The 23681-nt window shown below is 41.2% G+C and overlaps 1 protein-coding gene and 1 long non-coding RNA gene across 4 annotated transcripts in view; one reads left to right on the top strand and one right to left on the bottom strand.

Moving 5' to 3' along the window:
• Positions 1–6102: 6102 nt before the first annotated feature.
• slc35b3 (solute carrier family 35 member B3) lies at positions 6103–17725 on the bottom strand. Its single transcript, XM_074621681.1, has 10 exons — positions 17460–17725; positions 14136–14372; positions 13709–13830; positions 13359–13513; positions 11055–11162; positions 10314–10411; positions 9522–9614; positions 8826–8937; positions 8521–8590; positions 6103–7125 (listed from the first exon to the last, which is right to left on the bottom strand). The coding sequence occupies exons 2-10, from the start codon at positions 14349–14351 to the stop codon at positions 6975–6977; spliced, it is 1125 nt and encodes a 374-aa protein (XP_074477782.1). The 5' UTR covers positions 14352–14372; positions 17460–17725; the 3' UTR covers positions 6103–6974.
• The window catches only part of LOC141759536 (uncharacterized), a 140423-nt gene continuing 133898 nt past the window's right edge, over positions 17157–23681 (top strand). Inside the window, exon 1 of one of the 3 annotated variants that reach the window (XR_012592137.1) lies at positions 17157–17375. This is a non-coding gene — a long non-coding RNA (uncharacterized LOC141759536). Of the gene's footprint in view, positions 17376–17708; positions 17815–18158; positions 18289–23681 lie in introns of those variants that run through there. The other 2 variants (XR_012592136.1, XR_012592138.1) reach the window with 2 other exon arrangements.

Below are 23681 nucleotides of genomic sequence, written 5' to 3'. Positions count from 1 at the left end.
ATTATATCTACATTACTCATGATTATTTAACAAAAATCTCATTGTGTAAATATTTTGTAAAAGCACCAATAGTCAACCCTACAATATCGTCGCAATATCGATATCGAGGTATTTGGTCAAAAATATCGTGATATTTGATTTTTCTCCATATCGCCCAGCCCTAGGTGATGTCACGGTGACTACGTCCACTTCTACTAAGACCACAGCAGACATCAACTTGCTTGTCTCAGCTGTGATTTTTTTTTTTTGTTACAGTTTCCAAAAGAATTTACAGAATAAGACATAAAATAAGATAAAGAGACCATCAGTGATGATACATGCATTCCACAAAACTTCTTCCGACAAGTTTTTCCACTTGTATTAAAAACAGCACTGAGTAATATTCAAGTTAGCCGTGATTTAATATGACATTTAGTAGATTTTCCTCTAGCACACACAGTGCAGACCAGGCAGCAGCACCCATGGGAATCTCCTCTCCTGGCACACAGTTAAACATTCCGCATTTGTCCGGCACTCTGTAATTTATTGGATCTCATCTGTCCGGGCTTTGATTTATATATTGATTTGAAAAATAAATAAAAGTGATAGGAACCTGCATTGGGGTGTAATGATGGACTGTGTCGACATGCAGGAGTAGGAATATGAAACATTGGGAGGAAATTAGATATTATGCCCCCAAGACAACTGCAGCCGGCAGCACATTCATTATTGGCTGGATATTTATTATTAAGAATTTCTCTTCATGAGTGACTGCTGCGGAATATTTCGGCCCTGCTCGAGCTATACCAAAATGGTGTGTGTGTGTGAGGGTGTGTGTGTTTCTGTACAGTATCTATACGTATTTGCATGCGCGTGCACAAATGTTTGCTGTCAGAGGATGCTGACAAGCTGAATACAAGATTTGGCTTGTCATGTGTGAGGCTGTACGCATACACTGCTGTACAAGCTCCTCAGGTAAAACTGAAAAATACATGCAGTACATGTATAAAAAGCCCTGATCTCGGTTTTACAATTCACAATCCTCCAACTCCATATTTCAGCCTGACAGGACCACATCCGTGGAAACAGTGGGGTAGAGAAACACTAGAATGCGCTAGACAGCTGTTAAAAACTAAAACTCCTTGCCAGGACTTCCGCCACCGCCGCTCTGCACCAGTTTTAATCACAGCACAGTGAATTTTAAACAGCAGTATAGAAAAGGGCCGCTGTCCAAGCCTCCAGAATTTTTATTTCATTTTTTTTTTTCCCCCTCCCACCTCTCCGCTCTAATCCACTTCAATTATGTTTCCTCCCATTTCTCCTGATCACTTTACAGCTCAGCAGCACCTGTGCTAATTGTGGCGGGCGATGATCGCTGATATGTTTTGCATCCTTAAAGGAGTTTGAGAGGGGGGACGACAGATAAACATCTAGCCCGGGGGCTTTTTGGAAAGCGCGGCTCAGCCTAGCAGATGGCCATCATATTATATGAGGAGAGCTTCTCGCGGAGGCTGGGGTACGGGGTGGGTGGGGTGTAATGAGTCTGAGGTAGGAGGAGGAGGAGGAGGTGGGGAGGGGGTGCTGATGTGGAGAGGGAAGGAAGGAAGGAAAGGAGGAGAGATGGAATGAAGGAAGGGAATAAAAGATGGAATCCATGTGTATGGGAAATGGACGGAGACAGAAGGAAGTAAAGGTCTTTGCACACCAAGTTCGTTTTTTTGTATGTTTTTTTTTTTTAAATCCGTCATCCGATTAAAAACCCAGAGAAACCTTGCACACTGAGGCTGATGCGTTTTATTATTCTATTCGTTGTGAAAATGCAATATGAGACAAAACTGAATTAATCACAATGAAGCAATGGATAGCACTAGTCCCAAACAAGGCTAATGAATGAATGACATTAGAGCTCAATCACTACTGTCTAATCTTTCCTATATCCTTTGTTTTGCAACCTTCCCCGATTCCAAGATGTTCTGCAATCACCTGCCACAATCTATCTTTAAATTCGGCATCTCTGTATTCTTTTATTTCTTTATCGTAAAGTGCTTTGTGCCGGGAAACAAAGTGAATGTTTATCACATGCCGTTTTTGGATGATGACGTTTGCATGGACGGTGGCTCGGAGTGGTCAACAACCCTCTTTTGGCTTTCGACGGATGCGAAAAAACTCAGAAAATCAAACCTGTTCGGAAAACATTAATGACGGACGAAAGCCAGAGGACGGAGTTGGTGTGTAAACGTTATTGAAACAACGTGAGGTTGTATTTATTTTTAAACGTGCGACATTTCGAAAAAAATAAATAATAATATGGACCTGGTGTGCAAAGGCCTTAAGGAAGGTTGAAAAAATGAGGAGGAAAAGAGAGGATGCATTCCTGTTGTACCTGTGGCAATATTTTTAATAGTTCTTTAATGTAGGGCAATATGACCAAAATGTTCTATCATGATATACAGTAGGTCATTTTATATCGTGATAACGATTTATATCAAGATATAGCATGTTTTCTGGTAAGTCCAATAGTCTATTTCATCACGATACGATTCCATTGAAAGACGATAAATTATCATGTGGAATTATCGTCCAGCCCTACTTGAATTGGTTTAACATTTTGGGATATATATGCATGTTGTGTTGTTTTCTTACTTAGAGTTAGATCATCTAACTAAAAGTGAATTAGTTGAAGTATTTCCCAAAATGTTGGAATATTTCTTTAAAAGATGATGAGATATAAAACATTCACACATTCAAGAAAGGTTCATCTCAACGCCGTTCAAATGTTGACAACTGCATTTAATCATACTACTGACTACATTCACATTAATCTATATGGCCTCATTTTTATTTGTTTGTGTGTGCACCTCCTATTTAGCCAAGGACGACAGGGATTGTGTGTGTGTGTGTGTGTGTGTCTCTGCGAGAGCGACTGTGTATCCCTCACCTCGCCACCTCGCTGCCCCCACTGAACCGATTGCACCCATAATGAATGGGCTGCCAGCCCCCCATGCTGTGGCTATCCGAGGTCGGGGCCACATATTATATAGCAACATTTCTGAAGTGGACCGCATATTATATAGCAGCCTATTTGCCGGGGATGATGAGCTCCGGACACCTCCCATTATTTATTAGGAAGGACTGCAGCCGTGTGAGAGCGGAGGTTGGATGGCCTGGGTTACCAGGTGTGTGTGTGTGATGGGGAGTGGGGGGTTGGAGGATGAGGAGGAGGCAGAGGGAGAAAGAAAAGGAAAAAGTAAAGACAAAAGAGTACTGCCACAAATGAAGTCCTATATACATTTGAAACCATTTTGTTAGATCAAACAAGGAAACAATTCCACACATCCACATTTCATCGCCGTACTAAAGACACCTAAAGTCACTTATGATTAAAAAAAAGATAAATGTTTGTCTAAAACAATAAAAAAACAGCTGACTTCAGTGGATATAGCGAATTCCTATGTGGCTTTGAAAAATGGCCCAAATCCTCGTAGCGTTCTAACAGGGGTCAGCCTGCTTTTGTTAGGTGTGTTCTCCTGGTGCTAAAAAGACAAATGATGTACTTTGCCTTGGGTCAACTGGGCTTTCCCATCCCATAATGACCTTTCGGGGAGCTGGAAGAGAACAGCCGTTCCCATAGCGATGAAGCAGTACTGTATGCCGCACATCGAAGATATATATATATAATGGCAAACTAATGTTTTAACACTGCAACGTGACCTCTCAACCTCTAATGGACCGTTTCACTGCTCATCCATCATATAAAAACAGTAAAGCATGGCGCTGTGTGTCGTAAAAAAAGGCTTCTCGAAGAAAGTGTTTTTTGTGTGAAACCCGAATCTGCCGCCAAAACCAGAATGCATCCAAAGTCATTTTCTGTTTTTCAATTGAGTTATGCGCTCCCCAATATGTTCAACACTCGCCACTTTGCTTTGGAAGAAAAACTTCTCAATGTGTATGTGTGTGTGTGTGTATACTGCTGTACTGCCAAAGGTTCCCTGGAGGAGAGAGAGGATCTCTGTCAGTTTGTCATCAGACACAAGCTGCCAAATTTTATGAAATACCGAATTACTAATTGGCCCAGCGTTGGGTTTCCCGCCAGGAAGTGAGACTGTAATATCTGGGCCTCTATTAGGATCACAGGGAGAGCCACACTCAGCTGCCTCCTGCTGAGCTGGCAAGTCTCTTTCATTTCACACCATGCTATGGCAGTGACACACACATACACACACACACACCCCGATCATCAAGGACAAAAGACTTCTCAAACATTTCCAATTTATTCCTACTTAAATGTCTCCTTGATTGGGCCTTTTGGGTTCGCAAACAAATCAAACAAAGTGAGATTTCCAATACTGGATGTATGCAATGTAACACTTTATTGACCTCTGTAGGGAAGTTCTCTTCTCTCACCTGTACATCTCCGTTGAGAGGTCAAAATGCACGGTCAGCAGACAGAACGTCAGTGCCGGACTCTGCTCCAGGGCACTTTGACAGGGAGGATTGTGGGTCCAAGGTTGAAGGACGGTGTCTCTAATCACTTCGCAGCCCCGCAGCTTACAACTCATTAATCTCAGGACAAGAATTTGGTCATATTTTGTGGATTTTTAGACTCATAATAAAACAGTGTTAAAAATGGATTTCACTGTGTCTCATAGATTGTCAAAATCAAAATTAGAAACTTGTTTTTAAACTGTTGTATATGTATATTTACAATACGATAAACAGTGATGCATCTTAGGTGATCCAATCACAAGTGGACAGCTCTAAGTACTGTATAAGTGTGAACTACAGATATGCTTAGAGCTGTCCCAGTCCTGTCTCCTAAAAATGACATTCCCATACAACTGCATTCTCAATACGTTACGTTTGGAAGGAAATGTTTGACTTTTACATATCAGAAATATCTTTGTAAGACTGCAGACGGTCGCAGTGAGTGACGTAGTACAATGAGCGACACACAGAGCAGGTGACGCAGTATATTGAGCGACTGTGAATGAAAATACGGTGAATAAAAACGTTATTAAATAATAACGGGTGTAAGGAGCGAGAAAGTCCACTACTTGTGGATCCAACAAACACTGGACTAGTCATTTATTGTGTTTTAACTTTGTTTTTAAGTCATTTTTAAGCCAAACCATTGTTTTTTTTCCACTAAGCCAACCCAGTATTTTTTTTTGCCTAAACCCAACTTAGTATTGCTGTTGCATTTTAGTTTTGTTTCAATGTCGTAGTCATTTTAAGCCAAACCGTGGTGTCTTTTTTTACTGAACCTAACAAAGTAGTTTTGTTGCATTTTTGTTTTGTTTTGGTTCCATTTACAACATTAATCACGTGTTTAAAACCGTTTAAAACTGCTATCATAAAAGAGAAAATATGTTTCCCTCTGAAGGTATTTTGGTTATGCAGTTTAGTTGTATGGGAACATCATTTTGAGGGAGACGGGGCTGAGCTGTCCGCTCGTGATCGGATCACCCAAGATGCATGTTAATGCCAGGTCTGAACAGGGCCTATAGGACTGAACACGCACAGATCTCCTGGGATGATGATTATCTGGATTACATTTTTTTACCCCCATTAAAACCAGATATTCATCCTAAAACCAGGGATTCAGTGGAGTTGGTGTCTGCATGAAAGATGGCAACAAAACAAAACAAAAAAAAAAAACACCCCATGCAATCATCTACTGTTTACATGCTATGTAAATGGTAGAAACACTTCATTGAGGAAACAAGAGGACAAATAAACATCATATCCTGGAATGGCCCAACAGAGGAAACTGTCCCGCTGAAGAACCAGGTGTGAGCTTCATCACATCATCATTTACAGTGAATGGAGGACTGGTATTCATGTGAATGACACACACACACATACACATACATACACACAGGATGGATCCAAATGAATAGGACAGCCTCGGCACAGTGAAGACTGCTGTTTATTTTCTGTCTAGCAGTGCTATCTTTTTTTCAGGACTCCTAATCAAACACGCCTAAGGCCACTGGATGGATAAACACACGCACACACACACAGTTTGGCAACATTTCAACTCATCTCTCAAGCGGTGCAAGGGGGGAGAACACACACACACACACACCGACACACACACATAGAAAACACTGGACATTAAGATAAACGTCTCAGTTTGTTTTAATGTAAAAAGAGTGGTACCCTTTCACCCAAACACATGGTTAGCAAATTATGGCAGTTGACATTGTTGATGTTTTGATGTACACAGGAGCAAATGTCGCCCCCGAAAATGTCTCCCAACATGAACACACGTTTTTCATGAATTAGGGCACAGTCTGATATAAATGACCAATAAACTATGAAAAAAAGCCACTTTCATCAAGACAGTGATTATGTAAAAACAACGTTTTGTTCTGTCGTTCTGGCACATGCGGGGGCAGATATGCCCGTTTATCAATATGTATTTTTTCTTTTAGGTGGGGGGGAAGGGACGGGGGGGCAAACATTCATTTCAGTCATGACAGGTTAGCATGTCGCTCTGTACTCTTTCCTTTCAATGTTTCAGTTTTTTTACAACCACTCGAGGGTTTAAGTGTACGAGTCATTTCCAGTGCAAAACTGTGCGATTTGGTTAGCTAAGGCGCTGGCTTCCCTCTTAGAGAAGTCCTCAGTGTTGTCCTCCATGTGTAGGAATGTTTCTGTGGGGCTCTGAAGCAGCGCTTTTAAAAAGGAGCCCACTAGCATTGATCCCCTTGTAAAAAAACAGTTCCTTCAGTTTGCTGCAGAGAGTTTGAGTAAAAGTTCTACACTAGTGGTAGATAGAGATGGGATACAGCGACTCTTATCACCCATCCCGGTTTAATCGGGTGTCAGCTGTTTGTCAGGCTGATTGGTGGTCAGACCCTGTATACCCATCCTTGGCTCAATGTTGGTGGTGGTGAGGCTCGTAGTTCGGGCTTCAGCGCTCCGAGACAGCCGGGCCAACTCTACATCTGCCAGCGCAGGACTTCGGCTACATGCCCCGTGGGTGCCTCCTATACGTTTTGTGAGAGGAATCTGACTTTCTTTCCCGTCAGCAGCCAACTCCTGAGGTCCTTGATGGAGGGAAGCTTCATTTTCTCTTTGTTTTTACTGTAAATATTCAAGAAGATGCCGAAGAGCACCAGAAGGCCGCCCCAGATGTACCTGATGAGGGAGAAACGGAAAGGTTAGATGTTTTTAAAAGGGACGGCATAAATGAAGTGGACTGCAAAAGTGCAAACATGGGCAGATGTAGGGGTGGCCGATATATATATTCAATATACTCAATGTATTGTGGCTTTTTCTATACGTGGGATGGAGTAAATGACTATATTGTGAACATTGAGTACAAATATTATCTGTCGCATCATTGTTTTAAGCCGTCAGCATGAGACCCGCTTTGGTATTTCGCTTCTCCTCCTCTCTCCCTCCCAGACACACATGCTCCTGGGCGCGTGTGTGTGTGTGTGTGTGTGCGTGCGTGTGTGTGTGTGTGTGTGTGGCGTATGAGCATGGATGTGCGTATGAGGCGTGTGTATTTGTATCTGGAGGGAGGCAGGGAACAGGGAAAGAGCCTGGAGAGAGCGGAAGACGTAAAGCACCAGAGCGAGTTCATACGTGTTGAGGTCAGAGAAGGTGATGGAAGATGCCAGCCTCCGCTTCAAAAAAGACGGTCAAACTAAGCCCCACGTTGTTTTGCTGTACATGTACGGTATATACTAGGCATTATGGAAAGAACGTGTAGGAACTGGCTTCAAAATAAAAGTGATCTTCTGCTGAATGCAATTTCACATTAATTCAATAAATCAGTCACTTTGCAATAAATAAAATGAATAATAATTTAAAAAAAAACTGCAGCCTGCAAACTGTATTTCAGAGAAAAATTGAATTTCAATTGAGTTAATAATTAGTCAAACTTAATAAGAATACATTTCCAAAGACCAATCTGACTTCAGTATGACAATGCACCACCTCAGTGTTCAGATTAGTTTGCTAGAGTGATCATGCTGGTATGATCATAGGCATCAAAAGGGTTAAATCAAACAGTTATATTACTTTAGAGAAAATATCAAAATATCGAGGTATATATTGAGAGCAGGGTTCAACGAGACGGTCATGGAAAGATAGATAATACTATACTGATAGTAAAATATTTTGGTTTAAAAAAGTGTAAACTGCAGCCATGAAAGAGTCCAGCAGCGGTGGAGGGCACACACCAGCTGGAGGGGAAAGATACACACAAAAGTTTTTTTTTGTGTCTTGTATGTAGTGTGTGTGTGTGTGTGTGTGTGTGTGCATGTAGAAAGTTATGACAGAAGAAAACAGAGCAGGGGAGGTAGAGCAGAAAACGAGACCCCTTTTGACAGCACAGAGGAGTTGGAGGGTGAAGAACAAGGAGAAAAGAGCAGTGGAGTAGTCAAGGTCTGAAAATGGACTGAGGACATGAAAACCAAGGGGCAGGGGAGCCAAATCAAGTTTTAGTAGTCAAAGGAGAGGCCAGAGTGGGCTCACTTTAAACTAGAAGAAAACTGGTCAAAGTCAAAAGGTGACCGTACTTACTGAAAAGTGAAAGGTTTTGCGAAAAACATGAAGGAAAGTACGATAGTCATGGCCTTTCTCCCGGTGGTCACTGCGAAGGAGGAAAAACACATGTGGTTTTTACTTAATTACAAATATGGAAACAAAAGCTCAACAGCTGTGACTTTCTAACATGTTTAAAGAGACATTTCTAGTCTATTGTAATTGTGTTATTAAAATATTATATATTGTGTGAATAATGTCACAATTTTTCTGTTTAAACTAAAAATCAATTACTGGTCAGACTATCCCAGAATGAAGAGAGGAGAAGATTTATTTGCTCTGACCTGTCACTGCAACCAGGGCACCGAAGAGCTTGATCAAGGCCAGCACGAAGGAGATACCAAAATAACCCGTAAGAGAGAAGAAGAATGCGTAACCGTACGTCTTCACAGGATGCTGGGAGGGAGAGGAGAGGATAAAAGATAACTCATTTTCAGGTTCATACTTGTATTTTTGTGTTTCTACTAGAACATGTTTACATGCTTTAATGTTCAGGAAACACTCCCGTTTTAGTGCGTCTCTTTAAGCGCCCCTCCCGATAAAGCCCGTATATTTTAATGAGCCTGCATGTGACATAGGAAGGGGAGCCAAATCTGAACGGCTTGTTGAATCACATGTTTTCTGATCTAGACAGCCCACGAAAAACTGACTGGGTTGTTTTATTTCACAGTTTGTGGGTTGGTAGACGCTCCAGAAACCCAAATGTATGAGCACAAAAAAAAAAGTTTGTCCACTTTAACTAATTTCACACAGAAACAATACTGAAAACTGCATCGGGACTTACAGTAAGCAAATAGAGTGCATCTTAGGAGTATGTACAGCCTAAAAAGAGGCAGCCTGTCACATTTCAGGAGGTTATACAGGAGCACAAGATTATTATACTATACATGAGAAGTGATTAATCTTAAAATGAAGATTTGACCTTGGCAACATGTCTGCAACATAAAGTATCTAGTCCTGTTGTCTTTAGGTATACTCACTTCTGAGCAGAATGCCACTGCTGGTCCCAGTCCACCCACACAGAGCAGGCCTGTCAGTATGTAGACGAAACCGATGGAGTACGAGTACAGCACCTGTCAACACAGCCCCCATGTGACCAGTCAATAACGTCTGTGAGAATTGTGATGATTGTGATTATTCTGTGTGTGTGTGTGAACAGATATAGTTGCAGATAGACAGTGTTGTGCGTGTATGCGCTAAAAGAGTATTGAACATGAGCATGTTTTTGGTGAACTAAACGTATCCGTTTGCTGCTAATGAACGAGTGTCGTTAACTCTCGCGGGACCGCATTTGTGCAAGCTAAGCAGAAATGCTCCCTCACGAGGATGGTTTTCCGTTCTGTGCGCTTGTATAGCGTGCACACTGGGGATGCTGATTTTGAAAAATGTTCTTAACTGATAAGCAACCCTCGTTAACCGATTATTAACCGTTAACCGACAAGATTTGATTTAACCGTTTTAACCGATAGTGTTAATCGGTTAAAATGCTTAATGTCGTTTAACGGTTAAACGGTTCATTATGAACATCCCTAGTGCACACGCATGGATTTTATGTGACTTTTTGAGACTAAACGCCATAGTGTCTGACCAGTAAAAAAAAAAGAAAAAAAAAAAAAGGGAGAAATGAAAGTGAACTAGTTCATTTTTTGGGACTGTGAACTTCAACATTCTAAATTGTGAAATATGAAACTTGCACAACACTGCCGACAGACCGTTAGTCGTTATTATGTACTTATATATGCTTTTTTTTTGCAGTTAGATAAACAGGGTACCATTTCAGAGTTGGAGCCATTGTGGAGTTTCATAGCTTTCTCCTGCACGTTTCCAATGGCAGCGTCTGCACACAGCGCCATGGAGATGAGCAAAACACCTGTATCCCGCAAACATAAACACACAAAACTAAGAACACTGATATCTGAACACATGAGCAAATTATGGATTTTAGGTATATTTTATTGTCTTTCGATATTACTACATTTTTTAATTCAGCAGAGGCGCCTCTTAATTAGCTAGACTATATCACCTTCGTCTGTTCTTTACCTGATGTTGTAACACAGTAACTTGTGTTCACTAGGTACTTCAGTGTGATCATGTGATTGTCTGCACAGATGTGTATTTATATATTGTGTATGTTTTGTATATGATGTATTTATATTGTGTATTGTGTCCAAGGGAACTTATTAGGACCAGGTTCTCTGTCAGGTGACCTGGCCTGGTATGCATTTATAGGTGTGTCTCTGTATTGCAATCTTTTTCTGAGGAAGAGTTAGACGCTCAAAACGTCACCGGTGGTAATTAAATGTTCATGGGAGCAGTATCTAGTGTGTGGACTCCATTTTTTTTCCGTCTTTTACATGTTTTTCTGTCCAGCACCTGGTATTCATCGTCTGGATGTCCGTGCTTTTATCAATGCTTTTAGCTTGAGCTGTACAGAGATAAAACTAGTAGTAGCAAAATACATCTCCACACTTCATTATGCATATGCCACGTTTTAGTAAAGACATAGAAATGACCTGTGACGTTGAAGCTGGGGGCCACTTTGCTGTCGGCTAGCGTGAACCAGATGAGGCCCAGACTCATGCAGAGAGCAGCAGACACATCAGCCAGATTATAGCGTTTACCTGGAACACAAACATATAGCATTTTGTGTTATTTATCTGCAGTTCTGAAATCACAATCACAAACCTAAACTTTTAAAAATCTCCTAAATCACATTTTGACTAGCCTAAAAAAAAGGAACAAGTTTTTAAAGATTAACTTAAATCATCACTAACACAGAGACACCAAACGGAGACGGTTGCCTCGAGCACGGCTTGCAAAGAAATCTTCAAAAGATGACCCTCCTCTTTTTAAATAAAAGAAGTTGACATTGGACTCAGGTTTAAAAAGATGTAACTAAAAGTTTTGTACAATGGGTATTCTTGACAATTGGAAGTTTCTGAGGTTGTGCATGTAACAATACGCAAAAAGTTTGTGGAAAAAAAACAACAGGATGAAGGAGTCTTCCAAAAACAGGCTGACGGATGGATGCCTTGAGGTTGACAAGGGGACGCGGCATCAGGTCGGCCGTGGTCGGCTTTGATTCTCCGACTCGCCTTTGAAGGGCCTCACATCAGATGCAACCCCACACCCCTCCCTCCCTTCATCCATCCCTCTCTCCCACTTTCTTTCCTCTTTGCATGCAAGTGAATAAATTCTGTCTTCCACTCGACCCCTTGAGGGACCCCGGTCCTCACATCTATCCATCCTAGAGAGGGAAGGCAAAAAAATACACAAAACCTGTCTGAGGACACAGAACCTTGAGTGGGCCGGTGTGAGGATGAAAGGACAGACAGAACCAGGAGAGCCGACTGGGCTCTGACAACCGAAAACAACAGACGGATAAAAAGGAGGTACCCGATGTTGAAAGGTGGTCATCCCTTCAAAGGGAACATGTGAGATGACTGAAATGAGGTGTAAAATGTACGCTCTCCTGACTGATGATTGCAGTTAAACTGTTTAAGTTCAGTAAGTAATGATGCAACCTTTATTTTCAGAAATTTATCTTCTGAATAAAAATGTTTACTTTGAAGATGTTTTAGTTCAGAGAGGAAAATCCAGTTCCTGATGTTTTTGAAATGATCAAGGCCTGATCCTCATCTTTTTGACTATACACATTTGAGATGAATTGACATTTATAATGTAAAAGTTTGTCTTAATGATTAAAAGTTCTAAAATGGTGTGTTTGTCAACTGATCACAATTAAAAATCTAAGTCTGGGGTCAGAATAGGGTCGCGATATACTGATATTGACGATAACCATGATATTTAAAAAATAAAATACTGATATCATGTTAATTATTCACATATGATAATATTGTGTAAATCTCCTCTCTCCCCTTCTCCCCGCTAGTGATTTTGTTTCAGTTGACAATGACCGTATTGATGGCAGATGTTAGGCCTTGAGGATTTCTTGTTTATCAGTTCATCTGGTTGCCATTTCAGTATCCATTAGTGTAGTTGTTCTTTATACGCTTTTGTACAGTTAACAATAACTTTACAAATGTATACAAAAAGACTTTCTCCATCTCCCTGCACTCATATTGAGTGTAATTCATTTGCCAAAAAAAAGAGACAAAACGTACGCAAACAAAGTTAAAGATGAATTTGACTGATAGCATTATTGTTATTTTTCAAATTTTCTATAGATATCGCGATAATATCGTTATCGTGAATTCTTTTGACCACGATAAAGCCAACTCGGAGTTAATGCTCTGATCAACACGCCTTGTTTAAATAACAAATAGACAGATATCAAACCCCAGAATTGAGGTGCGGAGAGCAGATCAGGATTCGGGGTTACATCTAACGCTTATTTTCATTGTCGATTAATCTCTCGATTATTTTCTCCATTAATTGATTAGTTGTTTGGTTTAAATGTTGATCAGTGTTTCCCAAAGCCCAAGATGACGTCTTCAAATGTCTTGTTTTGTCCACAACTCAAAGGTATTCAGTTAATGTCATAGAGGTGTAAAGAAACCAGAAAATATTCACATTTAAGAAGCTGGAATCAGAGAATTTTGACTTTTCTTTCTTAAAAAAATTACTCAAGCCGATTAATCGATGATCAAAATAGTTGCCGATTAATTTAATAGTTGCAGCTCTACAGGGGATTAAAGAGAGCTGCAATACTCACAGCTACAGCACATATTAATCCCATAGTATGAAGGTTCAAAATGTTCTAATGAACAAAGCAAAACCCAGTAAGTAAATATGTAAATATGTAGTTGCACCTATAAGATCTGTGTATAAATATACATACAGTAGAATCAGCTCACCTTGTATAAACACTCCTCCAATCATGACTGGGATGAGTTTGCAGCACTTGAAGATGACCTGTGTAGGGTAGTTCAAGTAGCCCAGAGAGGTATTGGACAGGCCCATAGTTCCCACTGTAAGAAATGCTATGATCATATAGGTCTTCCCCGGTATTCTGGAAGACAGGGAATATAAAGTAGTGGATTTCCATGTTAAACTGATGTGTTGCTTCAGATGATTTAACAACAATTTGTCACCACTGATATTCCAAAAACATTATCTAAAGATGGGTTATACATGTTAAAGGAATACCGTCTTTAATGTGAATTATAGTGAGTGAATTCTGTCATCCGGGAGAGCAGGAGTTTACCTTCTGCGTTTGTCCTGTGTGAGCTGAAGCTCAACCAGTCCAAACATGGAGTAGAAGCCAAACTGGACCAGGGTGAGGTACCAACCAAAAGGCTTGAATCCTTCCACGGAAAATATCAACTCCTGGATGGAGGGCAGAAGAAATAATCACAAAGCAGGTAATGATATCCTTCTGCTACCCATCTTGTGAAATAGAAACTTTAAGTCATCTGTTTTGTCTTATATGTCTTCTGTACCAGCATTTTTTTTTTTTTCCAATTATACAGACAGGAAGACAGCTACATCTAATAAAACTGTACATTTAAACAAACGTTGTATCTGTACATGCAAATAGACACACAGAGCCTTCACAACAGCACTATCCTTACACTGTAACAAGCATATGTGTTATGTGTGCATCTCTCAGATTGTCTTTCTCTCTGTGCTACCTGCAGGTATCCATAGATGAGGTAAAAGACGAAGACTCCGGCCACGCAGATCATGAACTGTGTGGGGGAACTGAAGTTGCTCAGGTTGATCCCTAGGACCCTCAGCTCCTCCACAGACTTTATGTGGGGCGACATCACCTCCGTGGACGACGGCATGGAGATTGAGATGTGCTTCCGTGAACTGTTGTAGCTCACTAGGCCATATTTGGCAGTCATTGCGTCCGTGGCTGCTGGAAACTGTGGGAACATTTAGGCAATAATCATATAGGACATCAGCCTGGAGCTGTGGAAGGAACAGAGGAGCTCAAAGAGGCATTCATGTCGATTAGCAAGATAGATAGTCCTTTATATGCAAGTACAGTAACTAACTACTGACTGATATGACACAGTGGTTAAACCTGAAAATAAAAGATGGCTGGGACAAACTTAGCCCAGAGCTAATAGCTTTCATCATCTCATCTAGGAGCTCTGCTTAAATAGTGACCATTCACAGTGTTGTGATAAGAAAAAAATAACCATAGTGACAGTGTTGCATAAAGTAAGACCTGTTCAACTCGTGGCACCAAGGGCATCATGCTGAAAACAGATGATCAGATGCCACTTCCTGTTTTATTTGAATGGTTGTTATTGTTGATAATGTTATGCAAAGAAAGTAAACATTCAGTAATCCAGTCAGTCTATGTGACGCCGGCAACACTATAAAAACACTTTGGAGAAGGATGCACAGAGCTTTTAAGCACACACTGCTGCTGCATCATAAGTTATTACAAATATCAAGTGTTCCTCAAAAGTATTCAGGAATTTAAAACATTCATAAGCTGCAGATGTTGTTTTTCATTATAAAATATGACTTGTTCTTGTTTGCACAACCCTTACTACTAAACATCCACCAAATTGTAGATATGTAGTATACTGTATGTGCTTAGTAGGATAGCCAGGAACATTAACTAGGCTAGCTACATGATGAGGTTGCTAGGCTAGCTACATGGAGCCGGTTGCTAGGCTAGCTACATGATGAGGTTGCTAGGCTAGCTACATGAAGCCGGTTGCTAGGCTGGCTACATGATGAGGTTGCTAGGCTAGATACATGATGAGGTTGCTAGGCTAGCTACATGAAGCCGGTTGCTAGGCTGGGTACATGATGAGGTTGCTAGGCTAGATACATGATGAGGTTGCCAGGCTAACTATATGATGAGGTTGCTAGGATAGCTACATGATGAGGTTGCTAGGCTGGATACATGATGAGGTTGCTAGGCTAGCTACATGATGAGGTTGCTAGGATAGCTACATGATGAGGTTGCTAGGCTACATGATGAGGTTGCTAGGCTAGCTACATGATCAGGTTGCTAGGCTAGCTACATAATGCGGTTGCTAGGCTAGCTACATGATCAGGTTGCTAGGCTAGCTACATAATGAGGTTGCTAGGCTATCAACATGATGAGGTTGCTAGGCTGAATACATGATGAGGTTGCTAGGCTAGCAACATGATGAGGTTGCTAGGCTGAATACATGGTGAGGTTGCTAGACTAGATACATGATGAGGTTGCTAGGCTGAATACATGGTGAGGTTGCTAGACTAGATACATGATGATGTTGCTAGACTAGATACATGATGAGGTTGCTAGGCTGAGTACATGATGAGGTTGCTAGGCTGAGTACATGATGATGTTGCTAGGCTGAATACATGATGAGGTTGCTAGGCTGAGTACATGATGAGGTTGCTAGGCTGAGTACATGATGATGTTGCTAGGCTGAATACATGATGAGGTTGCTAGGCTGAGTACATGATGAGGTTGCTAGGCTAGCTACATGATGAGGTTGCTAGGCTGAGTACATGATGAGGTTGCTAGGCTAGATACATGATGAGGTTGCTAGGCTAGTTACATGAAGCTGGTTGCTAGGCTGAATACATGATGAGGTTGCTAGACTAGATACATGATGAGGTTGCTAGGCTGAGTACATGATGAGGTTGCTAGGCTAGCTACATGAAGCTGGTTGCTAGGCTGAATACATGAGGTTGCTAGACTAGATACATGATGAGGTTGCTAGGCTGAGTACATGATGAGGTTGCTAGGCTATATGATGAGGTTGCTAGGCTGAGTACATGATGAGGTTGCTAGGCTACATGATGAGGTTGCTAGGCTGAGTACATGATGAAATTGCTAGGCTGAGTGCATGATAAGGTTGCTAGACTGAGTACATGATGAGGTTGCTAGGCTGAGTACATGATGAGGTTGCTAGGCTACATGATGAGGTTGCTAGGCTGAGTACATGATGAGGTTGCTAGGCTGAGTACATGATGAGGTTGCTAGGCTACATGATGAGGTTGCTAGGCTGAGTACATGATGAGGTTGCTAGGCTGAATACATGATGAGGTTGCTAGACTAGATACATGATGAGGTTGCTAGGCTGAGTACATGATGAGGTTGCTAGGCTGAATACATGATGAGGTTGCTAGACTAGATACATGATGAGGTTGTTAGGCTGAGTACATGATGAGGTTGCTAGGCTGAGTACATGATGAGGTTGCTAGGCTGAGTACATGATGAGGTTGCTAGGCTGAATACATGATGAGGTTGCTAGGCTGAGTACATGATGAGGTTGTTAGGCGGAGTACATGATGAGGTTGCTAGGCTGAATACATGATGAGGTTGCTAGGCTGAGTACATGAGGTTGCTAGGCTGAATACATGATGAGGTTGCTAGACTAGATACATGATGAGGTTGCTAGGCTGAGTACATGATGAGGTTGCTAGGCTGAATACATGATGAGGTTGCTAGACTAGATACATGATGAGGTTGTTAGGCTGAGTACATGATGAGGTTGCTAGGCTGAGTACATGATGAGGTTGCTAGGCTGAGTACATGATGAGGTTGCTAGGCTGAATACATGATGAGGTTGCTAGGCTGAGTACATGATGAGGTTGCTAGGCTGAATACATGATGAGGTTGCTAGGCTACATGATGAGGTTGCTAGACTAGATACATGATGAGGTTGCTAGGCTGAGTACATGATGAGGTTGCTAGACTAGATACATGATGAGGTTGCTAGGCTGAGTACATGATGAGGTTGCTAGGCTACATGATGAGGTTGCTAGACTAGATACATGATGAGGTTGCTAGGCTAGCTACATGAAGCTGGTTGCTAACGACTTAAGTAGACGCTGTCATTTGCCAGCTAATGTAGATTAAGCGTTTTAAGACAAGTGGTAATCCTTAACAGTCAACGTCATCTCATGAGGTGAGTCCTATTAGCGAGTTATTCACGTCTCTGTGTTTGATTTCTCAGCAAACACAGGCATGCTACTAGCAGCTAGCTCGTTACCTTCAGCAGCACTTCCGGGTTTCTTTACGTGAGCTTCTCCTCTTCAGAGGCAACGCCGGTGGAAACCATCTCCCTGGACGTGTCGGCGTCTTCTTTCGCACATTTAGAGCGTTTTCATATTCTTCCTTTACAATGACAAACAGCTGAAACGCGGTTGTGAAGCGTGTTAAATGCTAAAAGCTGCTAAAAGCTGCCTGCAATTGCTGCATTGGCCAGAAGCAGCCAACAACTTCCGGTCCGCTGCGACCTCCGAACTGTGACGCTATTGGTCTACGTCATGTTCCACGTCATGGGCTACGTAGCCACCAGGTAGCCACCAGGTAGCCCCCACACTGTAGCAGGTGAATAAGATAAGGTAAGATAAGATATTCCTTTATTAGTCCCGCAGTGGGAAATTTGCAGTGTACAGCAGCAAAGGGGATAGTGCAAAAAAAAAAATGCATCAGCTAACACAGTAAAAAAAAAAGAGCTAAACAAAGTGTAAAAATAGGAGCAGTATATACAGTATTTACAATAAACAGACTATTAACACAATTGCACAAGTGGAAAATGATATTGCACAGTGAGAATGAAAGAAATGAATGAAATTCCACCTGAAAATATCATGTTATTGTCTTTTTTTTGGTGTGTAAGTGGTCTACTGGGAGCAGTGCTCACTGCACATCATCCAGCCCAGTTTTAAATTCGGTTTTAATATGTAAAATTGCATTAGCTTGTACCATGAACAGTGGAATGGGAAGTTCAGAAAACGAGTGCATGCTTTTAGTTAAAGTTAAACAGGCACAGGCTGCATGTATTACCTGTTTTGAAGAGTCCATCTTGAGTTAAGGTGAGTCTGCTGTCTGTTTCCCACCACAAGGTGCACCTAAACACATGCAAGTTTTGCCAGCTTGTCCAGTTTAGCAGCATACCATAGTTCCCTTCTGTGATAGGCTTCTTCAAGCATGCATTTCTTTCCAGCAAATATGTATTGGAGAATATTAATTTATGGACTATGTACAATTTCCATTAAAAAAAATTAAAAAAAAGCCCATTTAATGGACAGTCAAATTAACAGTTTAACCTCAGACCTGCATAACCTAAAAATCAGAAGCCTGAAGACAGTCTCCAGTGGTATAAAGTAACTACAATTTTGAGTCACTTATTTACTCAAGTATTTCAACTTTATGCTACTTATATTCTACAAGATTTAAGAGGGACATTTTATACTTTTTATACTTTTTTGACAACCTTAGTAGTTTGCAGATTAAGATATGGCAAAAAAAAAAAATCATGATCAGTTTTTAGGCGCCTTGTCATACATTAAATCACCAAAATGTAGCCTATATATATGATATTAGCTCCCACTGTTTACATGTTCAGTAAGTTATCAGTAGGTATTGACCGATGTGTTTTTTTCCCCCAGGGCTGATGCTAATTATTAGTAATCAATGAGACCGATAACCGATATTTTGGAACCAATGCACATAAAAGTGAAAATCCTAGTGTCAAAATTTGGAATAACACAAACTCCAACACAAAACTTTGTTTAAATGCCTTTAAGCATATGTTTAATTCAATGCAGCAAAAGATAACTTTTCAACATTATCTTGAAAAAAAGATCCATTGCTCATCCCACCTTCTTTGCATGTACTGCAGACTGCCTTGGTTGAGTGTAACACTCCCATACTGCACTTTTAGAACATGGACACAAGTGTAGACATGATACAAAAACTTTCTTTGATAAAGCCCAATTGTACATTTCTCTTGTTCACCAGTGAAGTGTATGAACTTCACTGCAGACTGGATTGTCTACTACCCGTGACAGCTGACTCATATGAACAGGTCTAACGCGGGTTGAATTCCCATTGGTAGGTCTGAGTTATATTTGTCTGGTGTGAAATGTCTGTATCCTCATTGCTGCATTTTTATAAATGATAATCTAGTTTCTGGCCTGCATCCATGTGGCATCTCACTTCCTCCCCCACTAGTCTAATATTTGTGACGTGTAATCAGATAATGCTGAGGGCGGGACATTGAGTGAAGCTATGGAGTAGTGCGGCTGCATCAGAGACAAAGTAGCACATTTTAAAATTAATTTATTTTATCGGCTATCGGATCAAAAAAATAATGATTCTGATAATTGTAAAAATGCTGAATATCACGGCCGATAATCAGGCGATCCCTAGTTATCAGTTACACTCAGTGTTCATCAGTAACACTGACCATATATATATATATCGGGGTAGCATGGCTCAGGAGGAAGAGCGGTCCTCTAGTAATCGGAAGGTTTCTGGTTTGATCCCCGGCTCCTCCAGAGTATTGCCGGCTCCTCCCTAACTGCTCCTGATGAGCAGGTTGGCACCTGGTAGGTGAATGTTGGCATGTGTTGTAACATGCTTGAATGCTTGGTAGATTAGGAAAGTCGGACAGTGGTCATTTTTGCTTTTATAGTACATTTTGCTGCTAACATGTCTGTACTTTTACACTTTTTAGTAATGGAGTATTTTTACATTGTGGTATTGCTACGTACTACTCAAACTCAGCACGTCTTGCACCTAAAATGTATTTGTATGAAGCCACAGCCATATTCATTTTTCATAATGAAATGAAAAAAGTGTAGAGACTTCCAGACTTCTTCCTCTTCTTCTCTCTCTGCCTTTCCCATCAACTCTCCTCCTATGACCATATGCTTTTCGCCACCTACATCCTTATTGCATTATTCCTATACTCTCCCTTCTTCTGTGCTGGCCATCTCATATCCCTGTCTCTCCCTCTTTGGCTTTCCCAGCATAAGGCATGAAACTCTGTTTTGCCCCTTCATTCCTCTCTTCCCTCTTCTAGCTTTCCTTTCTCCCTGCTGTCCAATCTCTGATCCCTCCCTCTGCCTGCCTTGTTTCTCTCTCTCTCTCTCTCTCTCTCTCTCTCTCCCCCTGTCCTCTTTCCCCAGCCAGAGGTTAATACACTCCAGGATGGCATTATTTCCTCCCCGGCCCCTCTGACAATATAAAAATTCAGAATGGACAGCTCAATCCCTCTTCCATCTCAGATTTGATTGTAATGGTATTGCCTCCTGTCCCTGGGAGGCCCCTGCCGCCTCGCCAACCCGGCCTTTATGACACTAAATGGCCAGGCTACAATTTTTCCATCTATTCAAAAAATTCTGTTAATAACTCATTTGGAATGAGACGTCGTCTGCACTCCGTGGGCCGTCTACGGCCAGGTCTCTCACCCCTCTGCTCATAGGGGTCACAGTATACAGGAAAAAAAGATGCAGGGCTGAATCGCAAATGTAAAAGGTTAATTAATCTCTCTGAATTTACAATCCCCTTCCCCTCATTCCCCCTGCACTCCAATTGACAGTCCCAAAGAGACAAAAATGTCATATTTACAACCTGGCTATAGAGAAAGTGCTCACTGCAGTTGAGCGCAGGCGCAGGCCCGTCCGAAACCGCTCTCTCCATCTCCCCCGTCCAACTTTACAAGTGTACCCATTCATCACGCGTGATGGATTTATGTAATAAAACCCATTTCCTTTCCCCATACGATCCTATTAAATAATAAAATAATTATTTATTGATTATTCAAAAAGGTACATATGCGCGGGTAATGGCTTTGTACCACACCACTGGACCTGCAATAAATAAAGCAGGCAGAGGGAAGGCTTGGGAGAGACGGAGAGAAATAAAGCAGAGAGAGAGAGAGAGAGGGAGAGGGGGAGAAATGAAGGGGAATGAAATGACTTTTGAACCAGTGAAATCTGGATCCAATATGGCCTCTTGCAGTGCGGATCAGGAAGGACATTATTCAATCTTCAGGAGGCTCATATGGGAGCGCGACCTATGAATGGTTTTGATATACTATATGGACCGTAGAAATGAAAATAGACAACTGGGTGAGTGTCCTGCACCAAGTTTGTGTCTCAGATTTTAGCATTTGGTGAGTTTACACTCAGTCATGCGTAAAACAAAATATCTGTTTAGGAAAATAAAATGAAGGAGGATGTCGATTTTTCAGTTTTCTTTCAAACAGGGTTAAAATGTCTGATGCTGGATGTTCTCATACACCGTTCTTAGCTATACTTACAAAAAGTAATGCACTGTAATTAGTATATATCCCACAAAATCAGTTCGTATGTAATCCACGTACTTTTGAACAAGGCAGTATAAAGAGCAGCAAACGCCATGTAAGGAGGACGTCGGGGTGGATGGGTGGGTCAAAAAACACCAGACTTTCGCCCAGGAGACCAATGTTCGTACCCCGTGTGAAACCAGAAGTCAACTTTGATTTGTTTGTCACGTAACTTCTGAACTTACGTTATACCACTTCTGTAGTTATTTTAACCCAAAGTACGATCTTTTCCTAAACCTAACTAAGTATTTTTTGTCACGCAACTTCCGTACTTTAAGTCACGCCACGTCTGGTGTCGCATAACCACTTCCGGTGTGGTGTAACTAAGTCTGATCTTTCCTAAACCTAACTAAGTAGTTTTGTTGCCTAAACCTAGCTAAGTAGTTTTCTTACCTTTACCTAACCAAGTCAATATTTTCCTAAACTTAACTAAGTAGTTTTGTTGCCTAAACCTAACCAAGTTGATCTTTTCCTAAACTTAAGCAAGTAGTTTTGTTCCCTATACCTAACCAAGTCGATCTTTTCCTAAACTTAAGTACTTTTGTTGCCTAAACCTAATCAAATCGATCTTTTCCTAAACTTAAGTAAGTAGTTTTGTTGCCTAAACCTAATCAAATCGATCTTTTCCTAAACTTAAGTAAGTAGTTTTGTTGCCTAAACCTAATGAAGTTGTTTCCTGTGAACACGGAAGTTTATCTTGAAAAGACTGAGCAGAAATTGATGCTGGACATTCGTAGGAAAATGCACAAAAAATGAGGAATAACTTTTCTTAAGACATCTTACGAACCGTATGAGAATACGTTGTCTACTGATAAAATCTTGTATGATCAACCAAGGCCAATGAAGCACATAATATAAAGGTTTTAGCCATCACCTCCATTTGCTTTTCATTAGAACCCGTTTAAATTCTGCTTAGTGTAGAGATGAGACTATTCTAATCCTCAACAGGCGTGTAAAATGTTTGTTTTGGAGCTTAGAGAACAGGACTTCTTGGGGTTTAGTAAACTGTCCAGCGAGGCCCTAGTGATAACATTACTGCTTTTCCTTCTTTAATATAAACACCCACTCCCTTATAATGATCCTTCATATTATTTATTCAATATTAGTATCATAAAAAGCCCCCTATCCCCAGCAGTGGATCATTTCAAAAGGAGACACTTTAATGTCAGCCAGATATTACATTGAGGGCTTCTTAATAACCCATTTGTGTTTGGTCTTATCCGCGGCTAAAGTGCACCCGCTCTGCGTTGTCTTTTTCCTGGGCTCGTCTCAAGCCTCCTGCATGCTACGGAAAACAGATGCTATCTCGGCTATATTACTTCTCAAAGCGCTCATATCCTCTCCCATGTTATTTTCTTTGATCTGCTAGGCTCGCTGCTCTTACATTTTTCTTTCCCCCCTCGTCTCACGCCCTTCCCTCCTCCTCCTCCTCCTCCTCCTCCTCCTCCACCTCCTCATTTTCCCCTCCATCCTCTATCCTCTCCGCCAGTGACCAGAGAGCAGACACAGACCGGCTCGCGGTGGCTGTGGACGTTTGAAATTCAGATCATCTGTTCCCTGTCGTCAGAGGGCAAGAGGTGCACGGCGGGTCGGACCTCTTAGATTCGCCATTTAATGTGCCTTCACCAGCAGAGGAGGGTTTCGTATCAGGGTCAATTTACATCCAGTAAACAGTCCATTGCACTGCAGTTATGATACTAGCAGCCTTATAAGAACATTTTTCTGGAACTCTATTTCCTGTATTTGCTGAATTGAAAGTGAATTAATTAAACCCTGGTTCCCACGTTTTTTGTTAGAGCTGTAAGGATGAGTCGGGTAATTGGTTAGTCAATTGACAGTAAAGGAACGGGCAATACTTTTGATAATGGAACTGACATTTAGGTAATTTCTTAAGCAAAATCTGCATTGGCTCCTGCACTTCAAATGTGAATATTTGCTTCTTTCCTTAGTCTTCTATGATGTTAAACTGATTAACTTTGAGTTTTGGACAAAACAAGCTGTTTGAATATGTCAACTTTAGCTTTGGGAAGTTGTTATGTGCATTGTGTAACATCTCGCACATACAAGAATGATACATCTTATGTATTATACACTGGTATCGGATCGGTACTC

This window comes from Sebastes fasciatus, chromosome 21, assembly GCF_043250625.1.
Source record: "Sebastes fasciatus isolate fSebFas1 chromosome 21, fSebFas1.pri, whole genome shotgun sequence".
In the NCBI taxonomy this organism is placed as follows: Eukaryota; Metazoa; Chordata; class Actinopteri; order Perciformes; family Sebastidae; genus Sebastes; species Sebastes fasciatus.
This window is presented reverse-complemented; position numbering and strand designations above follow the sequence as displayed.